At 38.1% G+C, this 15,983-nt stretch overlaps 1 protein-coding gene across 1 annotated transcript; it reads right to left on the bottom strand.

The window, feature by feature from the left end:
• Nucleotides 1-11,783: 11,783 nt before the first annotated feature.
• Nucleotides 11,784-12,109, bottom strand: LOC123638197 (cytochrome c-like). Its single transcript, XM_045551631.1, has one exon. It carries the CDS (start codon nucleotides 12,102-12,104, stop codon nucleotides 11,784-11,786), a length of 321 nt encoding a protein of 106 aa, XP_045407587.1. The 5' UTR covers nucleotides 12,105-12,109.
• Between the last annotated feature and the right edge of the window lie 3,874 nt (nucleotides 12,110-15,983).

Here is a 15,983-nt window from a genome sequence, read left to right as displayed (position 1 = left end):
TTCTCTGGGCCCGTGATGCCTGCTGTATGCCCCTTACCACCTCTGTCTCCATGTCTCCACGTCCCCACTCCCGTGACGTGATGGTATCAGTGAGCAAATCCTCCCCACAGGGTACGCGGTCCTCGTGCACACATCAGCCAGACTCTCCACAAGCAGCAGCTGCAGGGCCCTTTCTGGATCAGGACTTGAACCTTAGAGGAACTGAACCTGCAGGCTGCTTACTCTGAGCAAATGCAGTGGCTTCTGTGACGTTTGGTGAACCGAGATCTGAGTTGACGACGTACCCAGAAAGAAGCAGGGAGGCCGCTGAAGAGAAGCATGAAAGGGCATAGCTGTCACGCAGCTCACAGCAAAGCGGCCTGGAGAGAGTGGTGCTCATTCTCAGTCATCACTGTGCAGAAGGACCACATATGCCTGTGTTTAGTATTTGAGCGGTAAGTTACTTTTTACTTTTACAGGGACTAGGCAGGTGAACTTCATTTTTGAAACTCTCAAGGGGTAAAACTGACACCACAGTCTTAGAAGGACAGGCATAAGAATCTGCAGGGCAGACAGCTGAGGAGACAAAGGCCCTCTCCCTCCCATGAGAATCTACAGACAGGGCCCACGTAACACCGGTTTGCACCAGAGCTCACTCCTTCCCTCCATCAGTGTCCCTAATACTCTCGACCTGCCCACACCACAAACCATGTGCAGGCCCCTAATGGCCAACACGGTTACAATACATTCATATGGCTCCTATTTTCCACTTGCATTTCTATTTCCCTACTTGGGACTCTATATTTTATCATAACTTTATATCCTGTTTTAAGCTGCCTTCAATTATATAAGAGGAAGGCAAAAAATAAACAATAATTCCCAGCTTCTTATATGGACTGGGTTAGAAAAAAAAAAGAGATAAAATAAACTTGTTCAAATTACACATCACAAGCAAGAACACTCAGTTTCTGTGGAAGGATCTGAATAGCCCAAGTAGAATCACATTATCACATTGGAAAGCATCTTAAAGATCATAGAGCAATTTGGTCATCTTGAAGATGGGGAAACTGAGACCCAGAAAAGATTCAACTTATAAGTTTTAATGCCACTATGTATGGGTACTCCACAACTTGACAGCATGACTTCCATGCAATCGGCACTTCCAAACATTAAAATGAGACACCCTCAAACCCTTTCCTAGGCCTAGTGGGGACTTTCATGCATCACCTGATGAACACACATATCCTGTTCCTTTATCATAGTGAGCATAATAATCAACAGTTTCACTGTGCCCAGCATTGTTTATTTGTGCAATTATTTGAATACTTGGTGTGTTTATTTATATTAGTTTCTAAAAATAAATGGAAATGGAAAAATACAAGTGCTGATACTAACAACAATACAACTGAGACAAGATGGACATTGTATAGGAAAGTGGTGATACACAGCCAACTAGATAGTTATAGAACATAAGCTGATCAACTCAGTGTGAAAGGTAAGGGGAAGAAATTAAACATATCCCAAATACCATGACTGCAATGTCTAAAGATTGCCCAAGTGATGAGGGGGAGTGAGAGAAAATGGAGATGAGATCGCTAAAATACCAAATGAAAACTAGCAATAGAACATTCCAGGAACTCTAATACAGAGGGGTTCGTGGGTGTCTTTGCTAGGTATACGGCTTACTACAAACCCATGCATCAAGAGAAGGTAGCTAGAGCCTTACAAGAAAAAACACAAGACAGCATCAAAATCTACACCACTTATCCCTGCTCTACCCCTCATGAATTCCCATCAATAACTCCTTACATTTAATAGCAGTATTCACAATTTATTTTACTGATTAGAGACAGGGCTACTGCTGACAAAACTGTCTACATTTCAGTTTAACATATTTTTGATGTTGTTATAAAAATATACATACATTGTATAACAGTTGGATATAAAAATATACATTTTGTCACTAGAAACTTTACACTCTTTTAGTACTCCAGAACATATAAACCCAGTGTTGAACTTCTGTGCACTAAATTCTTCTCATCTTTTTCATCATGAATGAAAGTGAAGGACAGCCTGCAGTGACAGAGAAAGGACTAGAACCCAGACTATGGGGCAGGATATCTTCACACACTTTTGCAAGGCTGGCTCCTAGGAGTAGACTGCATAGACTCTGAGACCCCTACTTTGGCTACACAAAAACCATTTTTAATTGCTCACAGTTATTGGCACAGAATTTCCAGATTCCTAAGAGTACAGATAAGTGAAACATGGGTATGGTAAACATTCTCCCACTCCATTCCTACTCTGTGGAAAATGTGGCTAAAGGCTACTCACATTTCATTATCAGTTACCTTTTTAAGTAAAATACATCCAAGGAAATTATTTTTGAATCATAAATAAAACTTCATGAGGCAGAGAAGGAAATAAATCAAACTGCAAATAACCACAGCCACTGTCAGCCTAACTTATAAGCTCCTAACTGCAAGATGGAAAGCAAAAATGAAGGAAGAAGATGGATTTTTCTCCATGAAAGAACACACGGGATTAACAGGATCTGCACAGAAGCCAGAGAATGACTCTAGGATTTCCATTCATATGGAATGATTTGGTCAAATAATTAAAATAAAATCAGAAATATCACAGAGTCACAAAAAGGCCAAGAAGTAGAAGGTAAAATTATAAATTTTTAATAAACTCTTATTTCTTTCTTGGTGGCCTGTGGAGCTAGACTCAGACTTTTGTACTATTTTTTTCTAATGAACTATTTAAGCCTTATTGCTGATTATTCATATAGTCATACAAATTGCTATAATATTTCCATCTTTTAGAAATTACCTCTCTTGATCTCACCTGTCAACTACTACCCCATTAATCTCTACTCTTTTATCAAAAAACTCCTCCAAAGTGGTCCACACTGCTATCTTTAATTACTCAACGGCTCGAGATCTCTCAGCCTCATTCCAATGAAGCATTTCTTCCTATCACCACACCAAGAAAACGGCTCCTGCCTAGATCACCAATAACCTCACATTAGTGATCTCAGTGGTAGGATCTCAGTGTTCACCTTTCTTGAACTATCAGAGACTTGGATGTCTAATAATCATTTAAAACCTAACACATCCAAAACTAAGCTCTTGATTTTGTACTATCCCCTCATATTTGCTCCTCCCCATCTTATTCTTGTAGTAGATCAAGTCTGAAACCCTGGAGTCACCCTTGGTTTCTCTCTTTGTCCACACTCCATATTGAATTCATGAGCCAATTTTGTTAGCACTATCTTCAAAACATATCATGATTTTAACTTCTTTATTTTATCTCCACTGCTAACACCTTAACCTAAGACATCAATGTCTCTCATGAGAATTTTTACAATTGCCTCCTAACTGCTCTCCCTGTTCCCATCCTTACTTCCCTGCAGTTTGTTTTCCACATAGTTGCAAGAGTGATCTTTTAAAAATCTACTATATTCTTAGCTCCTAAATCTCTGCCTAACACAATGCACAGGCAGAATTCCAAGAGGATCCCCAGTGACCTCCATCCTTGTATACTCCCCATCCCTTGAGTATGAATATGACAGATACCACTCCCATGATTATGTCACATTATATGGCAAAGGTGAAAGGATTTTGTAGATGCAATTAAAGTCCCTAATCAATTAACTATGAGTAAAGCAAAAGAGAGATTCTTCTGGGTGGATATGACCCAATCAAGGGAGCCCTTTATAAGAGGGTTTGGGTCTTCCCTGGGCTCAGAGACTGGAAGCAGCAGAGATTGTCCTGCTGGCCTTGAAAAAACAAAGAGCTACAACACGAACTACCTATGGAGGGGTCCTGGTGGGAGGAGACTGTGGGAAGCCTCTAGGAGCTGAGGACTACCATCCTGCAATCTCAAAGAACTGAATTCTGCCAACAATCATGTGAGTCGGACCCCAAGTTTCCAGATGAGAATGCAGCCCAACTAACACCTTGGTTTCAGCCTTGTATGACCCTAAAAAGAAAACCCATCTAGGCTGTGGCTGGACTTCTCACCTACAGAAACTGTGAGACAATAAACAGAAGTTGTCTTAAGCCACTAAGTTTCTGTTAATTATTATAGCAGCAGTGTGTATATTCACTAAATACTGTTGAGTGAATGGTTTCCCATTCATTTTAAATGCTTTAAATAATAAAAGCTATAGGTATCAAGGTTCCCAAACACAACTGACATTCTTGATCATCTAACTAAGAAGTTACTTTATCGCTAATTCACAAGATTTGGTATCCTAAAAACTAAGGCAATGGGAAAGGGACACAATCGTTTCAGTCAAATAGCATATCATACAGAAAACCAAATTTCCACAGAAAATGAAAAGAATTCAAGGGCTCTTTTATTTTCCTTTTCTATTGTATTCTCAATACACTTGAAATGGGTGTAATTTAAATTTAAAAACTGCATTTGGAATGCTACAGCATCAACTTTAAAAAAAGAAGACTATATCAGCATTGAAAATTTTGCCAGTCTGAAGATGTGATGTGATGCTAAGGGAAGAAAACTTCCCTGATGTGTTTTTAGAATTTTTTTCAATAGTTTACCTTTGTTCAAATAACTCTTTCACTTTTGGAGTACATAAAATGTAATGCTAGGGTGGGGGTTACATGTTTGAAGACAGTAACAAAATCCACAAAAAAAATAAAAATGGATGTCAGTGTAGAAGATACTCAAGACGGGAAAATGAAAATAAAAAGTAATGTCACCACAGTCCACGAGGTTGGGGGAACACCACTCTAGCAAACTGCCAAATACCGACCATCTCCCAGGAAAAGGTCCTCACAGCTTTCCAAAACAACTTCCATCACGGGATAGAAAAATCTCTCCCCACGGCCAATAGCAGGCAAATAAAAGTAAAACAACATGCACATATGAAATTGGGTCAATAAAAATATTTCTCCATCCATTTTTTGTCCCCTATTCCCTTTCAAGCCACCAAGCAGATGGCTCCTCCTCCCCTTAACAGCCAATTAATTTATAGCCATAGCAACAGCCAGACAGGAAGCACAGACGATGGTTAGCCTTGACTTGAAACAACAGGGAGCTACCAGGGAATGACCCCAATGCCCACAACCATATCCCACTTGTTTCTACTGAAAGAACAGGAGAGCTTACTGTAGCCATTTCCCTGAGACCCACTTGCATCTTTCTTGCTGGTTCTCCAATGGTCCCTAATATTAGCCAAATGTAGGCTAAAAATGGTAAAAACAGGAATTTCAAATTGATTTTTAAGGAAATTCATTTCAAACTAAATGGGTTCACTTATTTACAAGAAATCATGGAGATGAGAGGAAAAAGTGGAAATTCCTGTTAAAGCATTCTGAGACCTCAGGAATAATAACGCAGTAGGGTAAGTCTTTCATCAAGAGCAGACCTTAGTTAGGATTTTCTACTTAACCTAACAAAAAATCATCAGTGAGCCTGGGATATTTCTAAGGTACACACACTCATTCCTCCTGGAACACATGCTGATACTCCAAGTCATGTAACAAAGCCTGCTTCCTGGGCATTTGGAGTATCTGATAGAAGCAAGGGCAGGTGGAAAAAACATCTCATTGGTGACTACTTGTCACCTTATCACACCTTTTCACAAAATGTGGCCTTACCATTAAATAGCAAAGCAGATTCAACATCACCCTGGGCCTACTGAGATGAGTCAATGTGAAAGGGATATAATAACAGCTCAGCTGGTATTAACACTGTTTTCATTGTTAAAGTTAGAATCAAGCAGAAGTCACAGTTTGGGTGTATCCTTAGGCCAACCACCCATACCTTGATTTCCCCAAAATGCTGGCTCTGGCCATAATGCTTTTCTTCCTGGTCAGCACGATAAAATTAAACCAATCAGCTACAGACAAATAAGATTTTACAGCTCTATTTACCCTAAAAGGAGTATAAGTTTATAATAGCCAATCACAACAGAGATTAATGTACTTCCTCATTTACGCTTTATAAGCTGTACTATGACTGCTGTGAGTGCAGCTCCTTACCACTATCTGTTTGTAGGCTCCTGGTTTGTGAACTTTTTTTTCCATATGCATAATGAACTTGAAAAATTTTCCAACTTGATCTGATTTAACTTTTGACATTATCATTACTATTATTAATCATGATAAAAATACTATAGTTATCTATGAGCTGGTTAGGAATATTTGCTAGGTATAATTGATTGTTACTGAGATAAAACTTTCCCAGTTACATGACAGTTCCTAAAATGTTACACATTGGCACTAGTGTTTCATTAAAGGATGCAAAATATTGACAGAAGTACAGCCACATAACTGGTCACAAAGTTCTGGCTTTGGCCACATTTGCATTTTTATCATCTTGCATATTTTTCTGGTCTTTTTGGTATATTTTTAGAGTAATTAAAAAAAATTTTTTAATGAAAAAGCCATTTTAAAAAAACTTCAGTGTCACCTAATTTTTACCATACGTGATCCATTTCAATAAAAAATGAAAAGGATATAACTATATGTATAATGAGTAATGTTAAGACAGTATTTTTGAGAACAGCAGCATATTCAGGGAAGGTTAGTAATCTGGGAATGGAGTAGAAAAAACGCAGGAAAACTGCATGTTCCAGGGCACCGAGCACCAAAGCACGGGCAGCCCTGCACTCAACAAACAAGTGGTGCCAAGCACTGGGCATTCATGGCGAATGCCATATAGTCATGAAAACACTGTGCCAAATTATCAACGTGTCTCAAATATACTGAATGCAAACTACAGAGCACTAAATAAATACCATAAAGCACCCTGGGAATCCAGGAATTCGTGCCTGAGGTAACCAGAGAATGCTCCATCAAAGAGGTGAACTCCTGCACAGGTGGGCTGGGTGGGTAGGAAGCAGGCAGGGTGTTTTGCAGTAGAGGAAAGAGCATGAGGAAAGTCACTGTAGCAGGAGTGATGTGGGCAAGGCCACGTTCCACGTGGATTCCACTCAGGAACACAGGACATTGGGAAGGCTGTGCAAAAGACTGCTGAGGGGAAAAGAAAGAAGACAGGTATCTGCATCCAAGGAAAGGTACAGAATGGAGGATGCACACACACCAGAGGGGAATCAGGTAGATGGTTTCAGCTTTCTGTTAGGAGTGAAAACTAAAGCGCAATACGCAATTCAGGTGGTAGAAAACAGCACATCATGAGAGCAAGTTAATTAGTAGGAAAGTTACAGGAATATTTTTTTTTAAAACGATAACTCTGCCTGAATCTCTGAAAAAATTCACACTATTTTATTCTATATAACCTACAGGTCTATTAAAACAATCATCCATAAAATTTGGGTTTTACTATAGAATCACTGAGTTCCTATTTTTTAACTCTTTAAGTTTCTCTTTCTCATTCTCACCAAGTTTCCACCTAGAAATACAAAAAGGATAAAAATATACAATAATCTATTTTAAAATCTGCTTTAAATAAGTTTTCAAGGCCACTATTTTAACAAGTTTTCCCTAAAATTCTAGTTACTCTATCAAAAATATGAGAAGATAACATTAATCATTACCAGCTAAATGCTATGACTGCCCAGAGCCTATCTTGACAGTAACCAGCAATCTCTAGGTGAGTCTCCAGTCAGTCCCAACACAGAGTAGACACTTCACACCCAATCATTTCTAAGGTTTCGAGGACTTTAGAAGATGTAAGAACATAAGACTGTAAGTCATGGAACATGACTGCTGGAAGGAAGCAAGCAAAGCACAATTGCTGGCCACAACATAATGGTATGTCCACCAGAAAGCACAAATGAATCGACTGAGAAACCATTAGAACAAATAATAGCTTGGTAAGGGGAATGAATTTAAGAATTTGAAAAAATCAATAGTATTCTTAAATCCCAGCAATAACCAACAGTAAATAAAGTTATAATGAAAAACATCCCTTATAATGACAAATATATAAAGGTGCCTATTTGAAGCAAATCACAAAACTTTATAAAAAACCACGAAAGAATTTATAGAGATTTACCTTGTATAGGAAGACTGAGTAGTGTAAAATGCCAGCTGTACTGAAACTATTTTCATGTAATTCACAGTGGAAATTTCTGCAGAGGGATGAGAAGGTGAGGGGAAGAACTTGCAAAAATGATCCCCAAATTCATTTGAAAAATTAAACAGGTAATAGGAATTAGGAATTTTTTAAAAAGAAGAAGAACAGGAAAGCAGCAATAATGAAAACTGGCAAAAGAACTGACACAGAAAACAGACTTTGCTATATAAAACATACATATTATATATATGATCTCATAAACCAATGTAGAAGGACATGTAAATAGCGTTAAGAAATTGATTAAGTATTTGGGTAAAAAAACTCATGCCATGTTCCAAAATAGACTGTAGAAAGTTCTTTTACATGTTTTAAAAGAAAAAAAAATTGGTAATTCTTTAACTGATTGGGGGTTAGGAATGACTGTTCTACAAAAGAAATACAAAAGAAATGAATTAAATCAAATGAAACATACATAAATTTGACCACATGAAAATTTAAAACTTTTGATGTTTACAAACATTAAAAGATTTGAAGGAGTAAAAAAGTAATTGGGGAAAATACCTGCAGTGAATGAAGAAACACATGCACATATTTTATTTCAAAAACAAATCTGGGCTTCTGAAAATATCTGCCCATAGATTTATGAGATCCCACATATGTGAAGAAATATCTTTGGTTCTAGAAACACTTTGAAAAGACTCACAGTTTCCAGTTACATGAGCATGAAATAAAGTCCCTGAGACTTTTAAAAACCACCTGACTGTCACATCTTGGTTCTTCCAGAGAAAAAGGCTGTCTTATTTTATAACCCTGAAGTGATATATTTAGAACTAAGGTTTTTTACTCCTCCCTGAGTGTTCTTAGTAAAAAAAAAAAATTTTACCTTTTGGTTTGTTTTAATCCTAAAGGATATAGTATCTGACAAATAAAAATAAAACACAATAGGAAAAAAACAACTGAGAATGTTCAAGTACATTTATGCCTCTGCGAGTTTTCCTATTAACTTTTACCAAGAGCTCTGTGCTTAAGAAACAGGTCCACTGCCCCTCTACATCTGCACTAGAAAGGCAGTAAGCAGGTAAGGCGCTCTATTCCTGTCTCTCTGCTCTCCTCTATAAAAGGCAAAATATCTGCCCCAAAAGTATAAAAAGAACAGAGTTAAAAGCACAGGTTTTACTTTTTGACAATATAACTAAATGAAAATGAGGTCTATCTTTACATATCAAATGTTAACAATTTTTCACTTTCCACTTTGTTAAGTATTTTACAGCCTTTGATTACTGGTCACACAATTTCTCCAAAAACTTAAATCTCCAGAAATAGTGAAAAACTCATTCATAACACTTTTTACACACTGAATCGCCCAATATAATTTGATTTCACTTAAAAGCAGTGATAAAGTACTACAGAAAAATGATTTACATTACAACTAATTACTAATTTCTCAATAACATGCTAATATTCACCTAAAAATATTTGGTCAGACGAAACAAACCTTGAAATAGTTTCTATCTGAATGATATCTCTGTAATTAAATTAACTCTAGATTTCAATATTGGGCCAAGAAAATAATATCTATATGTAAGTGCAAAACAGAAAGATGAAAAAAAGTTCATCAATCTAGACAGCTTCCAGGATTCTGAAGAAGAAATGTCAACATAAAGCACCCTGCGATTAACTATGGATCTTTCCCTGGCACTTAATCATTTCTTATTCCCATTTCCCCTCTCTCCTGTCCTCTTTCGGGCCTGGGCTATAAAATGGGTCACAAAGGACCAGATGGGGGCAGAACTGAAGTGGAGAAGGACTCCACTCCTTACTAGAGTTGGTCATGGATGTCAGAGAACTGATCTTGCACAGGTCAAATGTCAACAAATGGTGACATGCCTTCGAAGCCAAATTCAGTTCCATCAACTTAACAGGAATCATCATCATAGAAATCATCAAAAGGCAATATCAAATTCTAAACTTCATTCGCAGTTAGAAAGCCTTGCTTCTCAAAATAGGGCTGCCTGCACCTAGACAGAGGAGGCAGTGGACAGGGGTTCCGCATTGCCACAAGATAAACATGGCTCATCTGCCAAGACCACAAATTTTCATTGAATACATTTTTTATTCCCTGGGGAGATTATCATTTCATGTTAAAAACAAATAGGAAAATATTAGAGGAAAATAAAGAAAAAAAATCATTTTTAAACCAAAGCCTAAGACCTACTAAATATTTCACACTTTACACCGTCATCTTTAAGATTACTCAGATCTCCAGGTTAGGATAGGAAGCAGATGGACATTCACTATTCTCTGCCATTAGAGATTCCTCAGTGTAAAATCACTGACATACAATCACTCTTCTAACATTGCTACCACCATGACCGCTGCTCATGTCATTTACTGAATACTCACTGTACACCCAGAACAATGAGAACTCGTTACACGCGTTATCCTACCTACCCGTTGCTACGGCTATAGATGTGGTTATTTTAAGTCTGTACATTTATTTTTTTAAATGTTAAATATTCTTTATTTGATATTATACACACACCACACTAAAGTGCCTTCCAATAAGTAAAAGGCAGCATTTTAGTAGATATAGAGAACTAGACTGGCATAGTTAAAACCAAAAATATAAAGTAGATATTGCTACCTTATCTTTAGCCCTCACCTTTAACAGGCTAACAAACATAAATTAAAACACCAATGAGTCTTGCTTGGTTCTGAGACAATGAAGGGATTTCAAATATAGTCACATATTATATATAAATCTAAATATAAAACCAATCTTCAATAGGTCTTGAGATGGCAATTTACCATTTTTGTGAAAAGTTGAACATTACTAATCAAGTCTAATCGTTATCTTTAGAAGGGGAAAACAGAGAGTGTCAGGGAAATCTGAGTCATGGCACCAAAAATGTCAGGGTGGGAGTCTGCCCTCAGTTCTTGGTGTGGTCTTGGCCGAAGAATGACCAGACACAGCAAAGTGTCAAGTCCAGATTATTATCCTGGTCCTCTGACTCCTTGCGTGGAAAATGCACCAGCAAAGCCAAGGCAACTGAATAACCTCAGGCAGGAAGCAGTTTCACATGAGCAGCTCTTTACTGTAGAACAAAACAGGTGTGTCTCCTCCAGTGTAGAGAGACAGACCAAGGAACTCACCCACTCTCCCTCTGACTTCTCAGATTGTTTCCTTTTATTAGCCCAGTCTGGAGGCAGCTCTAGAGAGGTGTGGGATGTAAGCAAATCATCAACAGGTGTCCTCAAAATTCCATCTGCCTCTAGGAGCTCTCTCTAAGAAAGCCCCCCTGGTGGGGGGGCGGTGTGAACCACAATGCAGATTCAAGCTAATGGCATAACAATTACCCTTAGGTTACTCTAGGTCACTTTCTAAATCTTATCATGCCTGGGCTGGCACCTTCCCCAAGTGTAGCAGTTGCTCCAGATAGGATTAAGGATGGGGCAGCACCAAAATGGAGTGCCCCCCATTATCCTTCTTTCAGGTGGAGCAATTGCTTGAAACAGCACCAAAGCAGGGAACCCTTGTCTGGAGAAGAGCGGGAGATCTTAACTATCTACCTAATAATAGCATTTACTGAACTGGAATTACTATCAAAATTCAAAAAATGATCATATTCTTTTAACCACAAGCCAGTCTTAGTTAAATTAGGACTGTCCAACAAAAATATTCTGTCACTCACTTATGATCTGAATTCTGGTGTATGAGATCAATTAAATTATGGTACACATAAAAAAACCATGAGACATTTTGTAATAAATAAGGGAATGGCCAATTATTACTCATTAGTAACTCTTTTGAGATAAGCTATCAAGTCTGCCCTTTCTACCTTCTTAACTCCAGCAAAGATCACTTTTGTTCCAGGGATGTACTTCTTGGGATTCTCCAAATACTCCATGAGTATATCCTCTCCCCAGGTGATGTCTCTGTTCTTATTGGCATCTGTATAAGAGAATCCAACAGCCTGACCTGTCCTCCACCCAGAGAGACAATGGGGATTTGGACCCAGACTCATCTTGTGCTTGCTTCCCTTTTCCACAGTGTGACCCTGGGCATACTTCTGAACAAAAATCTTCTTGCCTTTCTCAACATCACCCATATTTAATTCTCTCTTTGGTTGTGGACGGTACAAAGATTCCCGCTGGGAAGCTGGACATCCCACTCTCTAAGTTCAAGGACATGGCAGGCTGCACCTATATCAAGTCTGTATTTTAGACTTTAAAACATTAATCAGATATTCTTCATAGACAAGTCATGTATATGGTAATAAAATTCAAGTGTTATGAAAAGGTAAACAGCAAAAAGTAAACTCCACTGCCTCCTTAACCTCCCTACAGGCATGTTTCTATGTTATACAATTGTGCACATGTACATGCACATACACAAATGTATATATATGCCCGTCTCCCATATACTGAATTTTAAATATGTGTTGGCCTACTGCTCTGTCTCTGTTCTTGTCAATTAAGAATTTGCATTGGTGACCCTCCATGGTAGTACAGGATTGCATGCGGATCTATACAGATGTACTTCATTCTTTCAAATGGTGCAAAGCATTCCGTCATATGAAAGCACACATTTATTTAGACATTTCCCTATTGATAAACCTTTAACTTGTTCCCAATACTTTGCTAAAATGAATAACTCTATAAAGGACATATTTGTACAAGTATCTTTGCATACATATAGAAGCATTTTCAGGATAAACTCCTAAAAGTTGAATCACTAGTCAAATGGTTTATGTGCTTTAAATTTTAACAGACAGGACCAAATGGATCTCCCAAGAGGTAATGCACCAGTTAGGACTCCCACCAACAAAGTATGAGTGCCACACTCCTGACATCCTTTGTAACAACACTCATGATTAAACTATTTTACCTCTATGCTGCCAGGTAGTTTTAATAAAATAAAATTGCTTACACTAAATGATGTGTGAGAGGACTTTAAAAAAAAAAAAAAGTTCTACTTCACACAAATACTGTTGTTTAAATTACCATCCCTGAGCTCAAAGACTTTAAAATGTATATAGCCAGAGGGCCACCATATTCACAGGGAAAAATATAAATACATTTCTAAAAGAGCATGTTACTAATAAGAGAACAGCCATCAAGTCCCTCTGAGATTCAGGAGGAAGAACAGCAAGGGGAGAATGCCAGGGAAGACATTCATGGAAGAGGGAAGACACCAACTGGGTATTTAATGATGAGTAAAGTCTGGAAAGCCTGGAACAAACAAGGAAGATACAGTACATGGTGTGCAAACAAGATGCACAACAGCGGAGTTCAAAGTCAATACAGAATTGCGTGGTACACTATTGATCTAACACCTGACTAGGAACTGCTCAAATTACCAATAGGCCAGACAGACAAGAGAATCAAAACAGTGGCCAAAGAGTACATTTTCAAAAGTAATAGCTGCCAAAAAGAACATCTAAACAATCAATTATACTAAGAGACCAGCAATTCAGAAAGACACCTGCCTTTGTTCTAGGTGAATATAGCCTCAGTAAATGGCTTGTTCCCCAGAAAGGTGGGACTTTTTTCAGACATGTTCTAGAGTCTCTACAGGACTCTCTTGAAAATATCTACTTAATATGATGGCATTGCTCAAAATAAGTTAATCTAAAACAAAACTACAGCGTTCCCACTTCATGTTTTATAATCTTGCTCACTGCTGCAGTTCAGTCATCTCAAACTATCTCATACTCCAGCAAAAGAACGGGCTTTACAAGAAACAGTCCTGGGTTCAAATCCTGACCTCGTGTTATCTAGCAAGTCATTTAACCTCTTAAAATCACAATTTCCTTATCTGCAAAGTGATATATAAATGCTATGCAGACAAAATGAGGTCACACAAATAAAGCATCTAGGAGAATGCCTGGCACACAATGGGTAAGTTCTACACACAAATCTCTTTCTCCTCCCTTCCCATCTATCTCAAGTAAGATCAAAATATATATTATCACTTAATTACTGACTGCTCCCAAGATCTTTTAGTTTACAATTTTACTGATATAACCCTATTAAAACAGTAAAAACATATTGGGTGATGAAAACCTTCAGGACAATTCAGAAAGCAAAATGGTATACTTTAGAGGTTACCGATACCAAGAAAAAGTATGGATTAAATTCAAGAGATTATATAAGAAAATCAATATTAGTATAATATTCTTGATTTGGCCTATGAACCTAAGAGCTGAGTCAGCTACGAATAATTCAACTAAAAATAATTCATTTTGCTCAATAAAAACAAATTGTTAGTATCTGCTCTTTCTATTCCTTAATACTGAGCCACTGTGTTTTTAATACAGTTCATCCCGCATCTTGATTCTGATCATCCTTCTATAGTAAGTACTTGCCCCATTTGCCCTTCACGTGTCATCATAACCTCCCGGGCACACCACCATGTGCAATGCACTGGTAAGTGGCGTTGAAACCACATAGTGCCTTTGTTTTATTTGTTTCCTCTCTGACTCTGTGACAGCTTATACCCAACATAGCATAGGTATGTACCTTCAGGTGTACTAAAAGTAAGACTCTCTGAGTGAACACGGTTTTAATATAGCAACTGATGTTAAGCTGAGTAGCTCAGCTACTTTAGGTATATCATCAATCATCAAAATCAGCCAAAAACTGCTAGAGTAGCATCTTCCAAACATCACATAAATAAATCTGCTAGTTTCTTAACATTCTATGCTTTCAATTAGCCTTTCTATGGCTCTGCTCATTTCTTTTTTATAACCATATACTTCTTTCTATTGATTCTTAGCACTCCATATATTGGCAGGAAACCACTGCCAGCCTAATGTCATGCATTTATGCAGTGCTTTCAATTAAGTCATTTTGGAACCTCCTTAGCATTCCAATGAAGATGACATGCAATCCCCCTGGAGTGTGGGTGGCTTAATTCTTCTTTGTATTTCTAGCACCCAGCCCAACACTGGCTGCATGTTCAATGCTCAGTGTCCCTCACTGGAGCAAGATGAGAGCATATCTCCATAGTCACTCGGTCCTGGGTTTGAATCTCAGCTCTGGTACTTCCCAAATTTAACATGAGACCAGAGCTAATCAAGTTACCTTTCAGGACTTCAGTTTCTTGTCTAAAGCTAAACGGAATCAGGAATATCTATTTCACAGAGTTTCTGTGAAAACTAAATTAAATAATGCGTTTACAGTGACTAGCAGAGCAGCTGTGCCACGGCACACTAGGGCTCAAGAAATCGTAGCTGATTTTCACCAGACCATGCACATAACCTCACTCAAGTTCTCTTGGAGATCACAAATGACCCAGGTAATGTCAGGCAACAGGTCCAGAGCAACACTTCCATTAAGTTAGTGACTATAGAGGGTCGGCCCTAACAAGCAGCAGATACTCTCTGAAATTCGCCTTGACCAGGCTGCTATATTTTCCACACCTTGCTTTTGGCCCAATTCTGTCAATGTTAATGCCTTTTTGACTCTACCCTACTATGACCCAGTAACCATTCCAGCTGAGGTGAAATTAGGCCAGCTAATCTCCAGTTCTCCCTTACATATGTCCTTACTCAAATCTAAGCTTTGCTCTTCCACTATTGGCCCCAACATTACCCAGGGAACTAGAGATGAATGTAAATAAGACTTCAAGTAAGTTAACTTACACGGTCAGACAGGAGAAAATCCCAGCCACCAGAAGAACACTGTTATTCAAGCCCTTATCTGAGGCCAGGGAATCCTAAGAGGTGTAACTCAGCAGACTAGACATGCGGAATGCAGGGACATTTGAAAGCTTCCAGGGACATGAACCATAGCTCTGATTAATCTCTCATTATGAATATCTAAATACACAGCACTTTAAAACTATATAACTCATTAGTCAAGTAAACACATTCTGTAGGAGGTGACATTAAGATGAAGAAGGCCATGATTAAGACAGCCAACCAAAATAAGAGAATATTAAATTTGTTAACTAAAGCCCACCTAAGTATAAATCTGAAAACGTC

The sequence above is a fragment of the Lemur catta genome, chromosome 5 (assembly GCF_020740605.2).
Source record: "Lemur catta isolate mLemCat1 chromosome 5, mLemCat1.pri, whole genome shotgun sequence".
Classification (NCBI taxonomy): domain Eukaryota; kingdom Metazoa; phylum Chordata; class Mammalia; order Primates; family Lemuridae; genus Lemur; species Lemur catta.
The sequence above is the reverse complement of the archived record's forward strand: the minus strand, read 5'-3'. Positions and strand labels throughout refer to the sequence as shown.